Source organism: Saccoglossus kowalevskii, chromosome 5, assembly GCF_978046115.1.
Source record: "Saccoglossus kowalevskii chromosome 5, keSacKowa6.1, whole genome shotgun sequence".
NCBI lineage: Eukaryota > Metazoa > Hemichordata > Enteropneusta > Harrimaniidae > Saccoglossus > Saccoglossus kowalevskii.
Window position 1 is genome coordinate 15,362,365 of NC_140645.1, and position 23,640 is coordinate 15,386,004.

The 23,640-nt window shown below is 40.3% G+C and overlaps 1 protein-coding gene across 1 annotated transcript; it reads right to left on the minus strand.

The window, feature by feature from the left end:
* Positions 1 to 398: 398 nt before the first annotated feature.
* On the minus strand, positions 399 to 23,553 carry LOC102805384 (caspase-7-like). The gene is made up of 4 exons (XM_085499148.1): positions 23,444 to 23,553; positions 14,961 to 16,579; positions 6,625 to 6,870; positions 399 to 4,779 (listed from the first exon to the last, which is right to left on the minus strand). The coding sequence occupies exons 2-4, from the start codon at positions 15,841 to 15,843 to the stop codon at positions 4,364 to 4,366; spliced, it is 1,545 nt and encodes a 514-aa protein (XP_085355274.1). The 5' UTR covers positions 15,844 to 16,579; positions 23,444 to 23,553; the 3' UTR covers positions 399 to 4,363.
* Between the last annotated feature and the right edge of the window lie 87 nt (positions 23,554 to 23,640).

Below are 23,640 nucleotides of genomic sequence, written 5' to 3' on the forward strand. Positions count from 1 at the left end.
GATCACTAAGATACAACTCACACTGTTACTGTACAGTTAAGTGCAAGCGTAACTAAACATTAAACTAGGATTAGTTGGCTCAATTTGCTTTCAAAATCATATATAAATTGCACAAAGCAATCTATCTAATATAAGTCTTGTATTATTTAACACAGGGAAATACTACAAGTAATAAGTTGAATACTGTTTTTAGGAAAAACATTACAGCCAAATCAAGAATTAATATTACATTCTCATTGTACCGCAGGTCATACAATTTCACCAAATGAAATAGTGGTGATTCGATTTACTTTCTTGACAACTATTAACATTTTAGGAAAACCATCGCAACGGTTAATTGCAACAAGGAAAGATGCATCTGTTCCAATTGTAACAGAAATAACTAAAAGGACATCATATTTAAGAGAGAAGGTGGTAGTTTATTTAACATTTAAAAGTAAATTGACCTTAATACCTCACAGTAAACTTACATGATTAAATATATAAAGGGTAACAAAATACATGATTTCATGATTCCCAGCTTTGCTTTTAAATTCACAACCCCACTGTTTTGAACAGCAAAATTACAGACTGGTTTGGTATCTGTTTCTGAAGATTATTACAGGATTACAACCAAGTCAAAGCATTTTTTATGAGCATGTGCCGTTCAGCTAAATATGTGAACTTGCCAGCATTACGTGTTCACTAGACACACCAGCGACTGTGATCTGATGTTTTAGACTGCCTCAGTAAATACATTTTGTTTGAATAACTTGCCAATCATCATATCACAATTTATTCGATTGAATAAATAAATTGAAAGGCAATTGCTTATTTTATTTATATGCAATGTGTCCCTCAGAATTACTTTGATGTCTCCTGTTGAGGTTTGTTTTACACCTTGTTCTAGTAGAGCATTGATCTTGAGATGTGCATAACAAACCAGTCAGCATCTTAACTTAACTTGGGATGTTGTCATTCTGCTGCTGCGATATGTCAATGAAAGTAAAAGCAGATAAACTATATATCAATTTTAAAAGGTGTTGGATCATTAACCTGAACATAATTTGTGAAAAATATACTTTAATTCACTCTACTCATTGCGTATACTGTAATCTTTTGAATGTCATAGGTTTTGCCACCAACATTTTAGTGTCATATTTTGCACATTTTTGAACTAGATTGACATACCAACAGTATGCCTTGATTAAAACTTTTGAAAACAAATCTGAAAACCATTTTGAAGGTTAAAGGTGACAAATGTTGACCTTGGCATTCAAAAAGTTAACTGGAATGATTTAGCCATATTTTTTTTCCAATAATTAAAGATATATAGAAACCCATATCAAACTCACTTAGATGTATATGTATATAGATATAGATATAAAGTGTACAGTACAGTACAGTGCAAGCAAAACATTACATGAAGCAAGTTTTCAACAGACCTCGAGCTAGCTTAGATTTCTTTCTATACACTACCATATCTAAAAACTAACTGTAAATATTGTAAGTTTTCATGAAAAATGCGAGGAAAGACGAGTGCCAACACAGAGTAGAAAGTTGCACTCAGACTGCACTGTATGTTCTAAGATAGACATTCTATTGAAAAGTCATTGAACATTGAAACTATTTACATAAAATGATAAAAACAATTTTGGGCAAACTCTTCACCTCGAGCTCAAAAATCAGTGCCCTTTTTACCTCCATTACTTAAATGGTGAAAAACTAATATATGATACAAGTTTTGAGCTGGCTGCTTTAGTGTAAAATGCACAAGACAGTGTTAATTAGACGCATAACTCCCCTATTTGGACAATGACATATTTTTTGTTATGCAAATTTATCTGTATCATTTGTAATATTCTTAGGCCAGACAAAAAAAAATCTTGTTTTTTTTTTGCAAAAAAGTAAATCCTTCTAATATTGCAAACAGCATCAGCTACAGTCAAGCGTTCTGATTTTTTTGGAAAACCAAAATGTGATTTAGAAGGTTTAATCTAATGAACAAGGAAATGTTTTTTTTGTCTGACTTTATTTACAAGCGAGTCAAACAATTAAATTCCTCAGTACTGTGCTAAAGATATGTCACATGCTGCCTGATTCAAAACATAATTTGTACCAATTCATATCGCCAGCAAATTGAAAATTACTGTTCATTTTTTTTTTACAATTTCATGATTTTCACTGATGAAAATGTTTTTGTTTTAAAGTTAGTTTTGCAAGCGTTGTTCTTGACATTCACTGTTCCACTTGTGTGCAATGACACTTTCTGAAACTATGTTGTCTATATTTGCAAATTCCAGATTACGGTAAAATACTTTATTTTAGCTAGAATTAATTTTTGCTGAAAATACATTTTGGATGTTTTGTATGGAATTTATTTTCACTGATTTTTGATAAGTTGAATGTCAAATATAGGAGAAAAGGTATATTCACATTTTATTTTCACTGAATCATTCCTTTAGCGAAAATTAATTCCAAGTGAAAATAAAGTATTCTACTGTATTAAAATACAACAGAAATGGACAGAATACTTTTGAGTGAAGCAAAGCAAACAGCGCCATCTAGTGTTCCATGTCAGCCATAGAGGGCAGTAGACAGTCATTTTGAGATGAATTTAAACATTAGCAACATCAATATATCACTCATTAGAAAACTAAGACAAAAATTATCACACAATTTTTTGTTATATATATCTTAAATATGAATTATGTTCTCATAATGCTGCAATTGACAAGTTGTACATGGTATTAATATGGTATTAATATGTCTGATTATGTCAGCAACTTGGCTTGTTCGCAGTTGGTTCATGAAAAGCACAGCAACTTAAAAACAACTGTGTCAGGATTTCTTGGTGTTTCAAGGTAAATATTTACCTGCCATGCAGTGGTGTCTTAGATTGATATTTGGAGGATGATTTCAGTGATTCCTGCATGACTGGCTACAAATGAGACAGCGTATTCAGACAAAAGCATACCATGTGACACTGATACCAGCAAGGCGTATATTAAATCTCACTGAACACAGCAACATTTCAATAACGCAAATTTGTTAAATCATCATTTCGAGTCAAAATGCTTTCATTGATTTTTTTTTCATTGTTGCAAGAGTAATACAATTAGAATCATAATTTTATCTATGTTATAGTTAGGTTTTTTTCTAGAAATAACATTTTAAGAGGGAGCACACCTCTGTTACTATTGGTAACACTCAACAATAATCTCCTGGCTGTTCCAGGTTTTGTAAGAGGGGGGAGGGCAAGGGGGATAGCTGGTACAGGTTACAGGAAATTAAAAAAAGCATTTTACAGAAAATAAAATATAAGGTTCATTTACAGTAAAAAATAAGTTTTTACACTTTACAGATAAAGCTAATTCCTAATTACATTTCACATTTTTATAATATATTTGATAATTTGTGTCTAAGAAACAAAATTGGAAATTGCGTACGAATTACGACATTTAATGTGAAAATGCTTTATACGCTTACAAAAAATAAGATCGTTGTACAAATTACGAACAAATAAAATAGCTGATTACATTTTACACCTTGTCCATGTCTACGAATTTACAATTCTTAGTTATTTGAATTACAATATTACGAAAATAAAAACAATTGATTACAGGTTATGAAAATACTTCTTGCCTCTGCTAAGAGGGCGCTGTGCCCGGTATGAGGGCGCTGCACCCCTGTTACTCTGTCTCAAAGAACCTGTTATAGCATTGCAAACATGAAACATTTGTATCTAATACTGTAAAATACTTTATTTTTGATTGGAATTAATTTTCGATGAACGAATGATTCAGTGAAAATAATATCCAGCGAATACGGGTATACCCTTTTTCCTATATTTTACATTCAACTCATCAAAAATCAGTGAAAATTAATTCCATACAAAACACCCAAAAAGTCTTTTCAGCGAAAATTAATTCCAGCTAAAATAAAATATTGTACAGTAGATTTATGATAGTTCATAGTTAACATATTTATAATTACATCTATTGTAGAAATAGAAATAAGAAGCTGAGTACAAATGTACTGCTTTCATAGTCCAGTTGAAAATGTTCAGTTACATATGCAACATTGCCACACAAACACGACAAATTTTGTCACAATCAATTTTGATTGTTGACCTTTTCACCACCAGATTTTCTTGCCCAAATTATTCTGCACTTTTTTTTTTATATTCTTCAATATTTTTTGGAAATGAACCCTAATTTTGGAGCCAACAGACAAAATTTTAGTCAATTTTCAGTTTTTACTCAAAAAAGTTAGCTATTGTTGTTCCAATCTTCGCAAGGAAAGTGCAGACTATAAATAGGACTATTTTGTCAATTTGTGATGAAAAGAGGGAACAGGTGGTGATATGAACATATCCAGCAGTCTAGTTGAATAATACTTTTTTCCGCAAAGTAAACTGCGGAGCCGGCATCTGTTTGTAGTTTTCATCACCTTTTTCAGCGACACCCTTGTTGACGAGGATCAATATATCCAGGAGATGTTTGGTTGAAGCGTATTTCTCCAGGCTTTCAACGAGCTTACTGATGTACCAGGATCCCCTTGATGGATCCGGATCACGGTATGCCTCATACCCAGGCACGGTGCAAAAACCATATAGGAAATCTGCTTCATTAGGAATCGATGGTAATGATTCGTCGCTGCTCTGCAGACTATGCTGTATTGGAGCCGAGGAATACTGGAAAGGTATGGCGTCTCTTTGTGGGGTACTACTCGGCTGTGCAATTCCTTGTTGTGACTGCTCCCCTTGACAAGCTTGAATGAAGAACATCTTTGGTTTTCCTACACAGTAGAAATTGATCAAATGAAAGTATATATTTTTAATAACTTTTAATTCCTTGTTATGAGCTGGGTCTATTATTATATCCACCTCAATTCTAGACACCCTATCCTAGTTCTTACAGCTTATTAGGATAATGGTTTAGTCTACAGTGATCACCTTTATATAAACACCACCTGCCTATAGTGACTACCTTTATATAAAGACTCCCTGCCTATAGTAACCACCTTTATATAAAGACTCCCTGCCTATAGTGACCACCTTTATATAAAGACCACCTGTCTATAGCGACCACCTCCATATAAAGACCACCTGCATATAGTGATCATCTCTATATAAAGACCACCTGTATACAGTGATCACCTCTATATAAAAGACCTGCCTATAGTAATCACCTCTATATAAAGACCACCTGCCTATAGTGACCACCTCTATATAAAGACCACCTGCATATAGTGATCACCTCTATATAAAGACCACCTGTATACAGTGATCACCTCCATATAAAGACCACCTGCATATAGTGATCATCTTTATATAAAGACCACCTGCCTATAGTGACCACCTGTATATAAAGACCACATACTTATAGTGACCACCTGTATATAAAGACCACATGCCTATAGTGACCACCTGTATATAAAGACCACCTGTCTATAGTGACCACATGCCTATAGTGACCACGTGTATATAAAGACCACATGCCTATAGTGACCACCTGTATATAAAAACCACATGCCTACAGTGACCACCTCTATATAAAGACCACCTGTCTAGAGTGACCACCTTTATATAAAGACCACCTGTCTACAGTGATCACCTCTATATAAAGACCACCTGTATACAGTGATCACCTATATATAAAGACCACCTGCATATAGTGATCACCTGTATATAGTGACCACCTCTATATAAAGACCACCTCCCTAGTGACCACCTCTATATAAAGACCACCTGTATACAGCGATCACCTCTATATAAAGACCACCTGTATACAGTGATCACCTATATATAAAGACCACCTGCATATAGTGATCACCTGTATATAGTGACCACCTCTATATAAAAGACCTGCATATAGTGATCACCTCTATATAAAAGACCTGCCTATAGTAATCACCTCTATATAAAGACCACCTGCCTATAGTGACCACCTCTATATAAAGACCACCTGCATATAGTGATCACCTCTATATAAAGACCACCTGTATACAGTGATCACCTCCATATAAAGACCACCTGCATATAGTGATCATCTCTATATAAAGACCACCTGTATACAGTGATCACCTCTATATAAAGACCACCTGTATACAGTAATCACCTCTATATAAAGACCACCTGCATATAGTGATCACCTATATATAAAGACCACCTGCATATAGTGATCACCTGTATATAGTGACCACCTCTATATAAAAGACCTGCATATAGTGATCACCTCTATATAAAGACCACCTGTATACAGTGATCACCTCTATATAAAGACCACCTGCATATAGTGATCACCTCTATATAAAGACCACTTGTATACAGTGATCACTGATACGTTTTTGCAGTATGTGGAACTTCACCGCTAACCTACAACCCGTTAACTTGTGCATCTCCCTCTTTATTCTGATACGCGAATTTTCACGTAATTAAGTTTACTTCGTAGCAACGAGCTACAAAATATAGTCACATAAAATTCTATTTTTTGCGTGAAAACCGATCTCCCAAGTAGTCAACAAGCTGACTCGACTTGAATTTAGGGATTTCATTTTGACTCAGGATCCCTACAAAATTAACCCTGTTAGAGGGCATACGAGTGAATATGTTCTTATAGCATGTACACCTGAAATACTTACCAACCAGACCTTTACAATATTTAGGAGTGAAGGGCTTAGCGAGCTCCTGCAGCGTAATTGTAACACCATCACATCCACAGACTTTACCCAGTGTACCATGCGAGAGAATGCATACTATGAGGCAAGAGAATTGGCGATGGTCCATCAACCTGGTGGACCACAAGACATCTAACATGTCAGCGGCATTTAGGTCCTCATGTGGTAACACCATAAGGTCTAGCTTTTTCCACAGCGCACTTAGTTTAGCTGTAACAAGGTCAGAGGTCACACAGTCAGATGTATACTTCTCTCATGAATTGATGACTTATTGTTACCTATTTCTTTTAATAATAAAGATAATTTATTGCATCCTTAGAAATACAGTGTTTCCATCAGTTTATAGCAACAAAAGTAAGATATTAAAAAATAATATCTTTTAATAAGACTAATGAATCTTGAGACGTTAAGAAAAATTGTGTGATTAGTGTTTTTATTTTGCAGGCAGCACCCCTCCCTTCAAACAGCAACAATTCCAGCTAAGTTGGTTAGATTGAACCTCAGACTAGTAATACAACAGACTCGCAACGCGGCGTTTTCTTTTGAAGTAATGCGTGCCACGTTTGTTTAGATTATCAGTTCTTATCGTACCAAGTAAACGTTGCTGACTAACAAGATTTTCATTAGATCTCACAAAATAACGCGAGATCTATTCATATTACATTCAACTATAGCGATGCATCGCGAGACATAAAGACAGGAAGTGGCATAGATGACAGTAGTTGTCAGTGAACTTCGAAAATGGCATTTACGGAAAAATTTGACAAATCTGAGGACGATAATTACGAGTGGGAAGCTATTTTAGGAGAACATTTTGACGAAGATAAGTTGGTTAGGTTGAACCATGATCTTAATTTAGCTAAAGTGCCAACAATCTCATTGTGAAAATATACTTTATTTTAAATTAAATCTTGAATTAGCGAAATTACAGATTAGCTAAATTAGCTAAAATGACATGCTAGCTAAAAAGACACGTTTTACAGTATGTTCTGCACCTAGGCCTATTGCTGTTGAGAAAATCTGTGTTGAAATTTTCAGGGGAAAGATTATGCTCACATTAATACCCTTGATAACTAAAGTGAGCACACTAAAGTTTTTAGTATAACTTTTTTATATTGTATATTTAATATATTTGGGCTGTTATATTGGACAGCCTTTATAAGGTCCTCTGATGCATTGTTATTATTCACACAAAGACAAAATATTTTAAACTAATATTCACAAATTGTGTGAGTCAGTAAAAATCATATTCCTAGTTCATACCCACCATAGACTCCGGTCAGTCAAAATGACTATTTTGAACTGTAGGCATTAATCAGCGATTCTGCCGGTGACGGAGAGATAGAATCCAGGTCAGGGGAAGCCCCATGACCTCAAGATTCTTTTACCCCTTACGTCACGAACCCACAAGACCGAGGCCACCTGGCAACGCCACAGGTAGCCGTCCATCACTCTGGTTCCTTTCTCTCCGCCTCGAGGACTTAGACCAACGCGACGGAAAGAGTGGGGAGGTTGGGGGGGGACCCGGAGTCTATGGTGGGTATGAACTATGTGAATAGGCGGGTTCGAAGAACCCTCGCCTAAATTCACTACGTTCAATTACCCACCATAGACTCCGGTCAGTCAAAATGACTATTTTGAACTGTAGGCAGAGTCAGACACCGATAGGTGGCGGGTTTTTCCGAGCAAACAGAAAAAAGGATGATGAAAGACTTTCCCCCAGTCCGGGATGAAAAACAAACCCAAAGACCTAAGTTAAGACCCAAGAAGGGTGGTGTCTTACCTTGCCTGTGCTGTCCCAGAAGCAAGAAGCCAATGCTGCTGTGGTGACAGGGTTCGGTGTGCCCGAGAAAGCTAGACCCAAGCCGAACTCGGGGTGATAAGCTTGAAGTAGGACCGAAACAGTTCGCATGAGGGCGTAGGTCGACAGAAGCGAAACCTGGGAGCTTCCAGGAAGTGCTAGTGGAACAGACAATCTGCCCGCAAAAATGCAGAGACTGACTTATCGCCTATGCGCAGAGGCCCCTGCAGTCGTTCGGGCTGGGTCAGCAAACAAGGCCTGACCCGCTACGACGGGGCCTAACCTGAAGAGACCCTGCTCAATAGATTGGGTGTCTCCTAGGTAGTAGTTGATGAAGACGTTCTGCGTTCTCCAGAAGCCTGCCCTCAGAATGTGTTTGAGGGGGGGCACCTGACGCTAGCGCTAGTGAGTTAGCAATCGCACAGACCTCATGTTCTTGTACTTGGTGTCTCTGCAAGGTCTGTGTTGAGGAGGATAGTGTATTATAGACCTCCAGTACAGTCGCAGTAATCCACCTGGGGATGGAAGTCGGAGAAACCGGCTTATCCCGCTTGTCAGGGCCGTAACACAAAAACATGTGTTTGGTTCCCCATCTAGAAAACCTGGTACAGTTCTCGTAGCAACTCAGCGCTCGGACCGGGCAGAGAAGCAACTCCTCCTGATTTTCCGGACTGACAATATTTGCCAGCCGGGGGATGACGATCGGTTGAGTATCGTGTCCTGGGATTTGGTTCTTGGCGAGAACCCGATTCGTGTCTTAGTACAACTTGATCGCCCATAAAAGCGGCACAACCATCCGCAAAGGATAGTGCGCGCCTAGCTTTGACCGGCGCCTACCTGAGGCGAGGGCCAGTAGGAAGACTATTTTCCACCTCAAAAAATTGAGTGGTGCTGATTGGAGAGGCTCAAAAGGCGGTTTGCTTAAAGTGGATAACACAGCCGACAAGTCCCAGTTGGCAGTTCCCTTGCATGGGGTCTCAGCGTCTGGAAAGCAGTAAATAGTCTCCTAATAGTAGGACAATCGGTTAGTCTTGTTCCCGTACGTTTGAATGGTGGGGCACAAGGCCGACCTGTAGCCAACGATCGCTGCGTAGGACAAACCCACTTCGTCAAACAGGTGGACGAAGGAGCCTGCTACCTGGCCAATAGAGGGATGGTATCGATCAATCTCCCTTCTGCTACACTAACCAGTGTATGCTCGCAGCCTAGAAATCTAGGCTGCATTGGTGGAATCCCAGTTCGCTCTGGCCAGGACGTTGGCAGCCCGCTCAGATAAAGCTTTCGTATGGGCGGGTCTAATGAGAGCCTCTATGCGGGTAAGTGATACCCGCTGGGCTCGTGGTAGTGCGCCGTCTGGTTGGGACGGCATGTCCGGTAAGTCCGGAAGCACTGCTGGTGTTTCGACTATCGTTTCCGACAGAAGTGGAAACTAGGCCCTGTTCGGCCAATTGGGTGCAACCAATGATAATATGCAGGTGTGCACCTGTTGAAGTCTTCTCCGGTGCCCGGTGGACTAGCGGGAAGGGAGGAAAAGCGTACACAACTAAGTGGATCCGGGGGGTAGCAAAGCGACCCTGGCCCAGGCTCCTGGAGTCAGCAGGAGTGTTACGTACGTCGAGAGCTAGGTGTTCTGGGGTGCGGCAAATGGTCTAACCTTGGACCGTCCACAGCCGAAACAGCCTGGAGGCTACCCACTGGGGTATCAGCCACTCCGTGTTCTGGAGACGGAGTCGCCCTGAAAGGGCGTCGCCAGACTGTTCCTCACCCCTGGAAGGTGGTGTGCGGTTAGCTCCCCATTGTATTCCAGGCACCAAAGGAGGATTTTGCTCTGCTAGGACTGACAACGATGGGGAATGCATCCCCCCTCCTTCTTGAAGGAGACCACCGCTGCGTTGTCTGTGCGGAGCAGGACTCTGTGGTCTCGAACTACGGGTAGAAAGCGTGGTAGTGCTAATTGTACACTGCTCACAGTTCGAGCCGGTTGATATGGTGGTCCCAAAACTATGCGGGAGCCATATCCTTGGGCTTGTTCGTCCAATAGATGCGCTCCCCAACCCTGGGGGGAGGCATTTGTTACCAGAGTCATACCTGCAGCGAGCGGGTCCAAGGGGCCCCTCTGCCCGAGGTTGGTCAGTGACGACCACCAGGGCAGGGCTTCCTTCACTTGGTCCGAGATCGAAACCCGCCTATCTAGTTCCCATAGAAGAGCTCGGGCGGCTGCGTAGTGCGGCCTGGGGAACGACCCTTCGAACCGAGGTCATCATTCCGATGATCCGCATTAGTTCACGGAGGGACACCGAGGGAACGCTGACTAGGCATTCGGCTAGGCTGCTTAGCGCTAAGTAATATGCTTGAAATAGCTAAGCCAAGCTTACCTCTGTGTCAAAACTCCATGCCCAGGGACACCAACTGCGCGTTGGCTCGAGGTGGGACTTGTCGATTTACTAACGAGCCCGGCTGGTGAAGTAAATCCTGTGTTAGCCTGATGCGTTTGGCTATTACCCCTTGCCCGGGTTGTTGGTAACCAGTAGTCTGGGTACGGATTGAGGTGTACCGACATCTGGTGAAGCAGCAGCACTACCTGTTTCATCCCTCTGGTGAAACACGTAGGGCGCTGTGCCTAACCCGAACGGAGGGGGGGCACCGAAGTTTGAATACTTGGCCCAGCTGGGCGATTCGAAGGAGATGGCAACTCGCTAGGTGCATCGGTACGTGCAGGTAGGCCCCGCTTAAATCTAGCGGGGCTAGCCAGTCAAAACGGTGGATGGAGAGAAGAACCCTGTATGGGGTTTGCATGTGGAACCGATCGAGGGGCACGTACTGATTCAGTCTGTCTAGGTCCAAAACTGGACGCCTGCCACTTGTAGATTTGGTACTACGAACACATTTGGGTAGAAGCCTGGACTTAGTTCCGGCTGATGTACCCTGTGTATGGCGTCTTTCCCCAGCAAACTGCTACTTCCTGTCTGATTGCTTCCGCCTTGCGGGAGTCCCCTGGCAGTGCCCAACAGAGGAGACACTGACGGGGGGAAGTGGAGATTTCAGCGGTATGCCGTAAATGGATGTCACCACCTGGGAAGGTCTAGGGGTTGGTCACCCGCCGTCTCCAAACCGGACTACACCAGCGCAGTCTGTGTACGACAGGGATGTGTGGCCATGTGTTCGGCAGTTGCAAGGGGGGAGGGTGCTCCCTTCCCCCATGAGGCGAGTTCCCCAAGGCCTGAAGTAGTCACTAAGTTGTGACCTGGCCACTCACCGAACACGTGCCTGTCTCCCCCGGTTGCAGAGGTGAGCGTCAAACATGCTTCCCCTGCTGCCGGGTAGACATCCGCCCAGAGAGGGTGAGGAGCCACCACCTGGCTCTTACCTCCCTGGGGGCATGCCACTACCCTTCCCTCCCATGGAAGGGTATAAGCGCTTGCCTCCTGGCAGACTCTTGCTAGCGGGCAACGCCCTAGGGCGTTGTGTTTTCTGTGCTTGGGGTGCCCTCCGCTTGCCCATGGCAGGACCAACTGGCTAGCGGATTCAATCTGAACCCTCTGATTCATTGCACTCCGAAGCTCCAAGACTGTACCCGCCATTCCCTGAACAAAGAGGGTGGAGGGTATCCAGTCTGCGTCACTGAGGTGGGGACGTACCCCGGCTCAGCTTGTCGGCGAAAACACATGCGTCTAAGGCCGCGTCTCGTAGCACAGTAGTGGCCCTGGCCAAGCGAGCCAGGCAACACTAGGGGGTGTCGCACGTAGATGTGCGGTGGCCCACCAGTAAAAATGTCGCCTGGTCTAGGAGGCTGGTGCGTTCTGCCTCCAAGGTCACCAGAGTGCTGGGCACGCATAATAATGCGCTCAAGCAACTCTGCCCTCAGGGCTAGATGGGTCGTCCTCAATTGGCAAAGACACCCATGGAACGCGGCTATCCCCTTTGTCCGGTTTGCCAAATTCATGGTACCGGGGTCTGGGGAAGGAGCCTTGGAATCCGGTTGGGGGTGTTTTGGTCTCATCCCACGCTATGGGGTCTGATCCCGAAATACACCGACCGGGTAGCGTTTGGTCCAGTGGGAAATGTTGCCTAACGTTATCCCCACCCGGGGGCCTTAAGCATTACATCCTTCGCGGCTGACCAACGCTACCCATCAACACTGTTTGCATGCTCTGCGCCCCACTCCGCACTCAGACGGACAGGGGAGAGATGTGCCGACGGGGTTGCTTTGGATCCCGACGCCTGTGATCCCATAAGCGTTGAAGCAACCTTAGGTGGTCGCTTTAGGATCAAGGGTGGGGGTATATACATTGTATCACTGGGATCGATGATACTCCGCCTCACCCCAAAAGCGTGGCTCACCGAGTCATATAGATGGAAGACTCTGAGGGACCGCCCGGAGTACCGGCTGTATCCAACGCGAGTGAACTGCGTCTCCTCTAACTTAAAATATGTGAGAGGGAGCGTGTTCGACTGTGCGTCTCATGACAGGGTCGGTTCCCTCTGGGGACGCCCGTGGGCCGGTAAGAAAGGAGTCAAAACCCACAGCGGGGACCGGACACAAGAATAAATTTGTTACCGTTGTACCGTTACCGCGTGACGAACCCTAGCTGGCTGAAAGTGGGGGGGGGGGTCAACACGTGCCCTGCCCTGAAAGCCCTGCCCCGAGATCGGAGACTTGGCTGCCAGCACCCCATTGGCATTCAGTGCCCGCGGATCCAGAGAAGGACCGGTGCAATTAGCCTGAGCCTTGGCCACCCCCCAAAAATAGTGGGAGAGCCGTGACTGGGAACGGGGGTTCCCCGGAAGAGACGTGTTTGAATGCAAACATGCTTTCGTGTCTCTTCCTGCTTGCCCACCGAGGGGACACAGTGGAGACAGCTCGCTCCGACTGCGTCTGATCTACCCGGCCTGCCAGGGACGCAGTTGCCCCGACAGTCCTTCGACCAAAGCCCTCAACTCGGAGGCAAACCCGGTGCCGTGCGAGGAAGGGTCCACAAAGAGACCCGCAACGGGCCCCATAGGAGGAAAGCCTCCAGGGGCACAGCCTCGCTGCAGCCGGTAAAATCGGGTAAACCACCGCCTGAAAAAAACAGACTGTGAGGATGCCCTCCGATCAGCGGAGGAGACCGAGAAAAATATCGGTACCTCCACCGTCGGGCCTCTTACTCGACGTCCCGGTACATGAAGTACCGGTAGCCGAGCGTGAGGACTTTCCACTCATGGAAAACACGCAACTCACTTTAACCGATTTGTTTACTGAACGCGCGACCTTGCTGTGACGCGGTCATGCAGTCTCAGTGATCTTGATGGCTCTGAAAGAAAATCTCAGGCCTCAGAACTCCAGTGAAAAAAACACGCTTTCACGCAAAAAAAACGAAACCCGCACGTAGCTACGACAAAGTATCTCGAATGCGGTTTCTATGCTGGTAAATTCTGAATATAACCACTGCACGGTCGACTCGAAACACGAGGAGACCGGAAAGAAAAACGGCAGCGAGCCCTGGTGCTGTCATTACACCTAAATATTGCTAAATACATTAAAAATAAAAGACGACATGCATGAGGGAAACAAATTACAGTTGTAAAGGGTGCCGCCATGAAATCAACATGTGACTACATAGTGGCGCCGGATTTGATTTCTTTGCTGTGAAAAATACTACACACAAAGGGGAAAACGACACGAGGGTAAAAAAAGACAAGGAAAACTTATCCTACCAGCTACCATGTCGGATGCCGAGCAGCGGCAACAACCCAAGCTATAAATCCGGACAGGAAAAAAAAGCAGGCGATCCAGCAGAGCTCGCTAAATTTCATCTCCACTCGAGGCGGAGAGAAATTAAGAGTGATGGAGGCTACCTGTGGCGTTGCCAGGTGGCCTCGGTCACGTGGGTTCGTGACGTAAGGGGTAAAAGAATCTTGAGGTCATGGGGCTTCCCCTGACCTGGATTCTATCTCTCCGTCACCGGCAGAATCGCTGATTAATGCCTACAGTTCAAAATAGTCATTTTGACTGACCGGAGTCTATGGTGGGTAATTGAACGTAGTGAATTAACATGCTAGCTAAAAAGACATGTTTTATAGTATAACAACTTTTCACTGAGTCCTTCACTTTTAGTTTGACATCTCCTGTTGAGGTTCGTTGGTTTGACATAACTTGTTCTAATCATCTTGAGACGTGCATAGCAAACTTAGCTGGCATTGTTGCTGTATTGCTGTTTTGACTGATATATATATTCTCTTGTATTATTGCTATACATGTCTACACATCTAGACTTTTATCAGTGACATGTTTTAAAAAAAAAATCGTAGTCTTAAAATCATAGTTTTTGAATCCGAATATTGTAACACAAAGTGATTCAAATTTTGTGAGAAAATAATTCCATATTTTGGACTTAAAATTATTCAATTTTGCAAACTGTAAATTGACACAAAAATGTTGAGTAAAAACAAAACACCAAAAAAAAAAAAAAAAAACGAGAAAATAAATTGATAAATGTAATAATTAAATGAGAAATACCTGCATCAGTGTCAGTGCCTGCTCTGTCTGGTAGCTTTACACTCGAAGGAATGGCTGGGTTTCGATAAAATGTCTTGTTATTGAAAATCAAAGCTATACCACGAGGTTTCGTTGTCATCGGGTAGCAGTCGTAATCATCCATGTCCGCTAATGTGTTGGTATCGGGCATTTCAATATGTACATTTCGTCGTGGCATTTCAAGCCTACTATTTCCAACTGCAACAACTTGATGGCGCTCCAAATAATTACGAATATTTTGCAGACCACTTTCGCAGACGTATCCAGGAGGATCTGCTAGTGGATTGTCTCGACATTCGAAAGACTTCAACTTATCAAGCTTAGTGAACAAAGTCGAGGGTAATCGCTCAAGTTTATTTCTCTCTATGTTCAAAAACTCTAAGCAAACCAGCTTATCAATCTCATCGGGGATATCGCAAATCAAGTTATCATTAACTTTAAGAACGATCAGCTTTTCCAGCTTACCAACACTACATGGCAAAACTTTGATTCTGTTCCAGCCTAAAAACAGTTCTTGGAGGTGTAGCATTTTCGTCACTTCTTCCGGAAAGCTTTCAAACTTGTTATTAGAGAGCACAAGCCTCTTCAAATTCAAGAATTCTACACTCGATGGGAGACTATCTAACAAGTTATTAGACATGTCTAAAATCTGTAAATTTGTTATCTGACAAAGCACAAGGGGGAAAACATTAAAGGAATTATTGTTCAGGTACAGCTCACTCAACTTTTTATGTCGGGTAAAAGTGTGAGGTAAATACGTAAACTTGTTGTGCCACAACCACAGTCTTTGACATTTTTTTCTTCGACAAACATCATCAGGGATGATTCTAAGTCCTGAATTCATAAACTCGGTGGGATATGACATAATTACTATTTAATTCACTCAAAATACAAAACAAAAAATTGTATAATTAAGCAATAATTCAAAAACTAACTGAGATACACTGCAAACAGTGATTTGAACATGCCACCTAACTATATAACAAGTCTATTTGTCTTACTTCTGTCTAAGAAATGAACTAAGTAATTGACAACTAAGAAATGAACTACCATGAAATGGACAAGAAAGAAAGACTGCTTAGTTACTATTTTTAGATTCCTTTTAAGGAGTGTCTTTTAGATTTCAATAGTTTTATTCTTATGACTATACTTTTGAAGAAAATATCGTGGAGGTCTTTTTAAAAACATGATGTTATTTAAATAATTTTTACTTGACCTAAGCACAAAGATATCTGGTTTAAATTCAAACTCTTTTAAATTACAATATTATTGCAATAATTTTAAGCTCAAAAAAGCTTATTCAGATAAGAATACATGCACTATTATATACAACGCAATTCAGAGATATAAAGAACAGAAACTTTGCATTCAACTAAATAATTAGAGTTTTAAAATTTAATTAATTCATGATCAGAACACCAGTCAAAGATCATATTAATAATAATTAAATTTCCAGAATTTTAGTGATGTAGGATCAGGAAATTTTGAATAAAATTTGAATAATTGGCTCAGCAACCACACTGATTGGATATGCAAGAGGAAACAGTCAAATCTCTGTTATGTCACACTTGACACAATAATCGACTCTTTGCTGGAATGTCCTGTGGAGAAAAAACAGAAAAAAAAGAAAAGAGTTAAAAAACAGCGACAAACTTCTAAGGATACCAAGTTATTCTCTGGGCGGACATCCAGGCATTTTCACCACTACCATCACGGTGAAAACAAAAGCCGAAAACTCTCAGATATGGTACTTTGGGATGGTTGTTGAAACTCCTCTGAACAGTGTAACAAGATTAGCCCTGCGTGTGCAACATATATCAATTTGGTTGTTCAGAATTACTTCAAAGTTGAGTTTGTGTTGTTTTCTTGAATTTAGCTATTTTCACCGGCTCTTTGACCAGCGTTTTACAGCAGCTCGCGCAGTGCCCATAGAAATACATGGTACGGTGATGCGCGTCTTAGTAACGTGGAACGTCTTGTGACGTAGCTCTGTCCCCGAAGATTGTAATGATCAACATGTAATCATAATAATATTATTGCAGCCATATCACCTTGGTGATGACAGGTTTACAATAAACATACCATAGTTGTCTTGGTAAGTGCCCATGCCCAGGCAAACGCCCACCCATTGATTTTCATACATTAAAGAAATTGAGGTCATGGAGTCTTTTTCTACACTAAAAAATAACAATCAAATAAAGCTTATAAAGAACTCCCATCTACTGAGATTATTGGAAACACATTAAAAATTAATTCAAAATTACTTGTACTTGAGATATTGATGGTAATTAATATTGATATTGATCAGGTAATTAATATGAACAGATTTGGGTGTAAAACTAATAAGGACCGCACAATATAACAGGCCATCTATGTACCAAGTTTCAAATGCTATTAGAACCAAGAAATTATGAATTATTATGTTAATTAGAGAATTAATATGAACAGATTTTAACCCAAAACTAATCAGGTTTGTATACATTGTCCTAGAGCATCTATGTACCAAGTTTCATTAAAATAGAATAATTAGTACTTGTACATTAGAGTCATTGACAATGAAACCAATGTTGCAATATTGTAGCAACCCGTACCTTGGAGAGTGGTTGAAAGCATGTTGTTTTGGCTTTATAAAATATTTGGTAGCAGCTTGCGAATCCATAACTGGGACCAGCAATTTTGCAATGTCTACTGATCTACCGACCCTGTAGTAAGTCTTAACTCCACAATTAGACTAACTAAAGTACACTTAAGTTAATAAATATATTCACACGTCAAAATCCTTGACAGAATAATAACATCGCCAATATTCAAGAAAGAACATAACTTCTGTGAATTTAGCATGAGCATATCCCAAAACTGTGTTTACATCTTTAAAGTGACCCGACTTGTAGCTAAAACCTAATTGTGAAAATTTGTGGTATATAAATACTAATTAAGACAGTTTGCACATCTAGAAACAGCTTAAAACGGGATACACAATTTGGCGCAATCATGCCGTATTAAATGAGTAGTATTTATCTACATTCATTGTGATTTTCAGAGCGTTCGGTGTCTTGCATAGCATGAAAACCATATATTGATTTCCATATATGCCGAAAACATCGATCAAAACCATAGCTCAAAAATACTATTTACAACCGTTTTTAAATTTTTTATTATAACACTTGCAACTATCCACAAGTCATATATATATATATAATAATTAAATCATAATGTTTTATTTGCTGTAAAATTGACAAACTTTTTGTAGTAATGAATAATTCATGTACTTAAGGTAGCGAGAAGGGAAATTTTCACTTTTTTCTTGATTTTTCATAAATTGATAAAACGGTTACTTTAGACCTTGATACATCACCCCAGGTTTACAAAAGATCGAAATTGCGAAATAACGTTGCTCAAATTAGTGTTTTAAAACACTAGCAGAAAAGACTACAACTGCCGTTTCGTGGATATTTGCATAGTGTTTATCTTTGGAAGGAATTAAATGATAACATCTTATCCTTATACTCTGTTGTTGACGATTCTGATATAACGGGTGATAAGCTTCCAGTTGCAAACAATGCGTGTTTATCTAACGTCCATTGTCAGCATTATTGTCAGTCGAGACTTCGTCGGAGAAACATGGTCATACAGTACTCATTTCGCCCAACCTTCCGCTTTTACATCGACCGCTTATCGCTTAATTTCCGACCACGCGGTCTTGTCCGACCGGAAACCGACCGCATTTTAATCACGTTTTTTTTTTCGCTCGCTCGCTCATTGAAAACATTGACCGCTCGCCCAAACACTGAAAACTGGCACATGGGTGGTCGAAATGGTGGTTTTGATAGTAAAGTGTGAACATACAACTAGTATTAACTATTATTACATTCTGAACGACACTTCAAATCTAATAGCTGTATTACACTTGTATCGTGAAAGCAACTGAACTGGGACTTCTTGTTACGTGTTTTGGGTGCTTGTTCTAGATGTAATATTTTTATTTTTATTTTAATGAGACAGTTACGTGAAAAAAAGCCTAGGTAACTCCTTTTGACAGAGCAGAGAAACGAGGAAATGTTAGTGATTAATTCCAAAAATAACGATATCGAATCCACATCGGTCCACGTCTGGTAAAATTTGACATTCAATTTTTAAAATTAAGTCACGATCATTGAATGAGCTCGGTCTATACCGTATACGTACCGCAAAAGTGTTCCCACAAAAAATATTTTCGGCTAAAAACGGCCACATGCCCTGAAAAAATCGAACAGAGCTTGACATGTATGAATAATTTATTGGGCTTAAATGAAAAACGTGTCAAATTTAGTTATAGCCATAACTATTTGGTGGCCAGTCGATGAACAATTCAAAGTCCTTCAGGGCTGAAAATCATCGACGCTACTCTGGTTTACTTCATTTCACAACTTGCAGAGAAAACTGATTCGCGTGAGCTCTAATGTATCTTAGCCTAGTATTTTCTTTTTGAACTAAGGTCAAATTCCATCAGTTTGTCAAAATATATGTTTTTCAGCTAATAATTTTGAAGCCTGTCACAGCACAAACAACTATGTGAATCGACGCTGGTGATTGGATTGTACGACGACCCTTCAATTAGCGTCAAATATGCTTTGTTACAACATCATTGATTGGCTGAGAGTCACCTGATCGGAGTACGAACTGGGTCACAGAACCATATTTGTCCGTATTATCAACAGAACTTTGCAAAATAACCACACCCACATTTTCAATCCTTTTTAGCGCGGAAGTTGCCAACAAATGTAAAAAAAATCGTGAATTTCATGGATTTGAATAAAATAAAGCAAGCGATTGATAAGAATGATTATTAATATTTCCCCCGATGCTCTTCGAATTTTTATTTTTTTTATTTCAAGGTAAGAAATGGCTAGCTGAAGTTGCATCGTCTTCAATGCGGTTGTTTCACCGCGAACAACTCTAGCTCTGTTTTGGGCATGGTTTAGTTTTGCGATGTAAAATAAAATATATATTAAAATAATAATACTTGATTAATTATTTGGGGTTTCAGCCCACAAATTACGGACATGATCTCCATGAATTACGGTCAATGTTTGTCTTCTCTCGGCTGATTGTCACGGTGTTGATCGACGCCCTTCCTAAACTCAGTATGGAGAAACCAACGGGGATCGACATTCCAAACAATCAAAATTATCAACGAAAGACGAGATTTTTCTAGATATTTACAAACATACTGTCATGACAAACATATGTAAAATTAACAAATACACAAAGAGGTGTAATATTAGGTTTTATTTTAGGCTTAGAAATATTTTCTCTCACTCAGCCCATGCATGTAACTGCCATTTAGCTTTACGGTCCTTCAGCATCGGGGGAAAACAACAATAATTATACAAAACACATTGCGAAGACTCAACAATCAGGAAAGAAACCCCAGACAACCCTGTCATACTTGTGTTGAAATACATTTTGTATTTCACGTCAGAATATTGTTTAAAATAAAATATTCAGTCCAAGCCAAATCGAGGTCAAAGGGTCAGGTTGCGTGCATATAATTATATATAGTTAAAACAAAAAGTATTTGAACTTTTGTCAGCTGTTCAACATCTATAAAAACCAGAAAGACAATTATAAGACAATGTGAACCTCGGAAATTATTCTGTTAGTCCGAATTTTAAATGCGCGCGAGCGAGCAGGTGGGCGGTGATATTTCGGGGTTTGCGCGGTCGAAACAAAAACGAAAATTGTCCGGTCGAATTCAACAAGCGAGAGAAAAAAGCTGATTGGAAAGCGGAAGCGGGCGGGAGGTTGTGCGAAAGGAGTACTGTAACTTTGCACAACTTTCTTTTAAATCGTTTTATTTTCCAAGTCAATATTCTATTTTACTAATACATTTTTTTTCTAACGCAATGGCGAAGAAAAGAAAGAAAGCGTTGACAAACGAGGCAAAGAAAAATCTGCCACTCAGTGTCGCACTCTGACACAGCAATTTTTTTTCAAACATCGGCCATTTTATTTCACAATGAAAACCGTTTTATTAGATGTCTTATCTGAGACACTTGAAGGATTAGCTTGTTTGTAAACTGTCAGCGTGTACAGTGGGACAGTAATGTTTGTCAGAGGATTATCCCTCGTTGTTCGTTTGCATAACAATGGAAAATCCGAACGTTCCTGGAGTACGGACTCAAATGCCAGCAGTTTTCTTCATTTTTCGCGCTCGAGCTTGAAATTATTCATTATCTGACACTCTTTATGAGTTCTATGATATCAGTGGTTAATATGTTTGGCCATTTTTAGTGTATATTTATAATAATGCAGCAAATCTACAGTGTTTTATTAACCAAAACTGTTTTTCGCGTTTTTCTCGAGTTGAAGTTTTGATCGAGAACGACTCATTGGGACCGCCGCCAAATCAAGTGCGTTCGGACTAGGACATTCAAACTCGCAGTTATCGTTCAAAAGATAATGACGGTGCGAAATATGTCTGGGTTTTTAAAGAAAATGCTTTGTCACAGAATAATAGTCTGTTAAAGGTGCCAAGTATGAAATAATTTGGGGACAAAAAAAACAAACCTGCATAGAAATCGGAATAATAGGTCTTTTGATTATCGGAGACGCATTTCAATGGAGTTGATTACGGACAATGCATAACTTAAATTTCACCAGGAAATTCCGCAGTGTGCTCTCGCAATCGCGTACTTAGTCATTTTTACAAGGTTCGCCATTTTTGATGTCACGTGATAATTATGTAAACAATGTCTGTCCAGTTTGTGCGAACTTGCACCTCTATACTCAGTCTTTTGATATATATAACCTAAATTACTGTTCTGAACGAGACAACAGATAGAGAATGTTTTATTTAAAAACGTCACAAAACCTTCTCGCTACCTTAAGGTAGCGAGACTATTATTTGTGTTGAAAATTACGATTTTCACATTTATTTATTAATTGATGAAATGCACCATAAACTTTCATATGATAAAGTCAATATAACATAGAATGTCATGTAAGTTGGTTAAAATATAGATTTTCTGAAGGGAAGCAAGGCAGCCTCAGTAGTGTTTTCCAAAATCAACAACACAGGTTTAATCTGTGTGCCTATAAGTTTCAAAGATAAACTCAAGACAAAGCAATGTTAGGATGTGTTATCAGTAGCTATCTGACACACAATGAGTGTTTCCAAACATTTGAGTGGTTTGTCTCTGCCCCTGTTTGTTTCACAGATTAGTCATTTGCATATGAATGTGTCAGACACAAGGTCACACAGCCACTGAAAAAAAATCATTGATTTTGGTGTTTTCATATGCCGAATTTATCCAATTATAGCTATCCCATTCCTTTATTTTTTGGTTTCCAATAGCCTTACACATTTGGATGTCCCTACACATGGTAAAACAGACCTTGATGGGAAAACAAATTGATTGTGCCGATAAACAAGCTTGAAAATCTTTGCTGTTACTTCATGGACGTTTTCTAGAAGTTTATGTTTTTCAAAATACAAGGTCTTTAACAAAAAATAACGTATACTTATTGTCGTCGGATTAACACCAAATTTTCACAGCTTTAAGGTGACAATGAGAGGAACTTGAATGTGTCCAGACAAACTATTTCATCGATTATTTACCAACGAGTTGTGGTTTGAGTTGAGGGCAATGCGACTAAAACAGTAATTGAAATTCAGGACACTATTTTTTAAAACGCGTTGCTTGAATAAAACTAACCAGACACATTCAATTTACCAGACTATTGAACAACTAGGAAAAGTGAAAAAAATACTTCTTATCGCCAGCATAAATGCGTAATTATTTTTTTTACAGAAAAAGTAATTTTTCACCTTTGATTGAATAACGCGTCGTAGATTGGAGATACGGACATGCAACATACACTTGTGAAAAGCTTGAAGTCTGGCGATTCTAAAAATATATACTTTCCCAGGTCTATTTGTAGTCATTTAGTCACAATTAGAAGATGAAAACAAGTATGCAAATAATAGTCCCGCTACCTTAAATGAGGACATAAAGTAACCAATCGCGTCATGCAACTCACTGATGTAAACAATGTATTTAATTAACACTTTGCATACACATCGCACGGGACCCATATTGAACACGTCTCAACGACTGTGAGCGCTTTATCAATTTCCTTCAGATAACTTCAGGAAAAGCGGCCATCTTGCCTCAACAATACGAAGCATGATCCAGGTGAACGACGATTGCCATTCCGATACTCTGTGATGTCACAGTGATTTTATAAAAAAAAAACACGCCGAAGCTGTGTAACCATGAATGAGACACAACGACAGTCCATTTTTTAATGGACTATCGATAATTATATGTTGTCAGTCAGTACGAAAATTAACAACGAACAAAGGAACACTACATCGTGAAGAAGACTGGCAAGAGCAACACTGACAACTTATATAGAACTCCCGATCTACTGCAGCTTTGCAAAATAGACGATCATCAAGCAGTCTTTGAAATTCAATATACCTTATTTATCTGCCGCAATTTACCATAAATCGATGTATTTGCCCGTGTTAACAAATAAATCCATTCGTTCGACAAACTCCGCAAGTGAGAAGGCGTCCTTGAGCAGCGGTGAATGTTTAGGGGGTTTCCCGGAATTCGTAAAGCATCATGGGGGATGTGGGTTTACAACGATTTTTACACTAAACCCGTTTATTTGA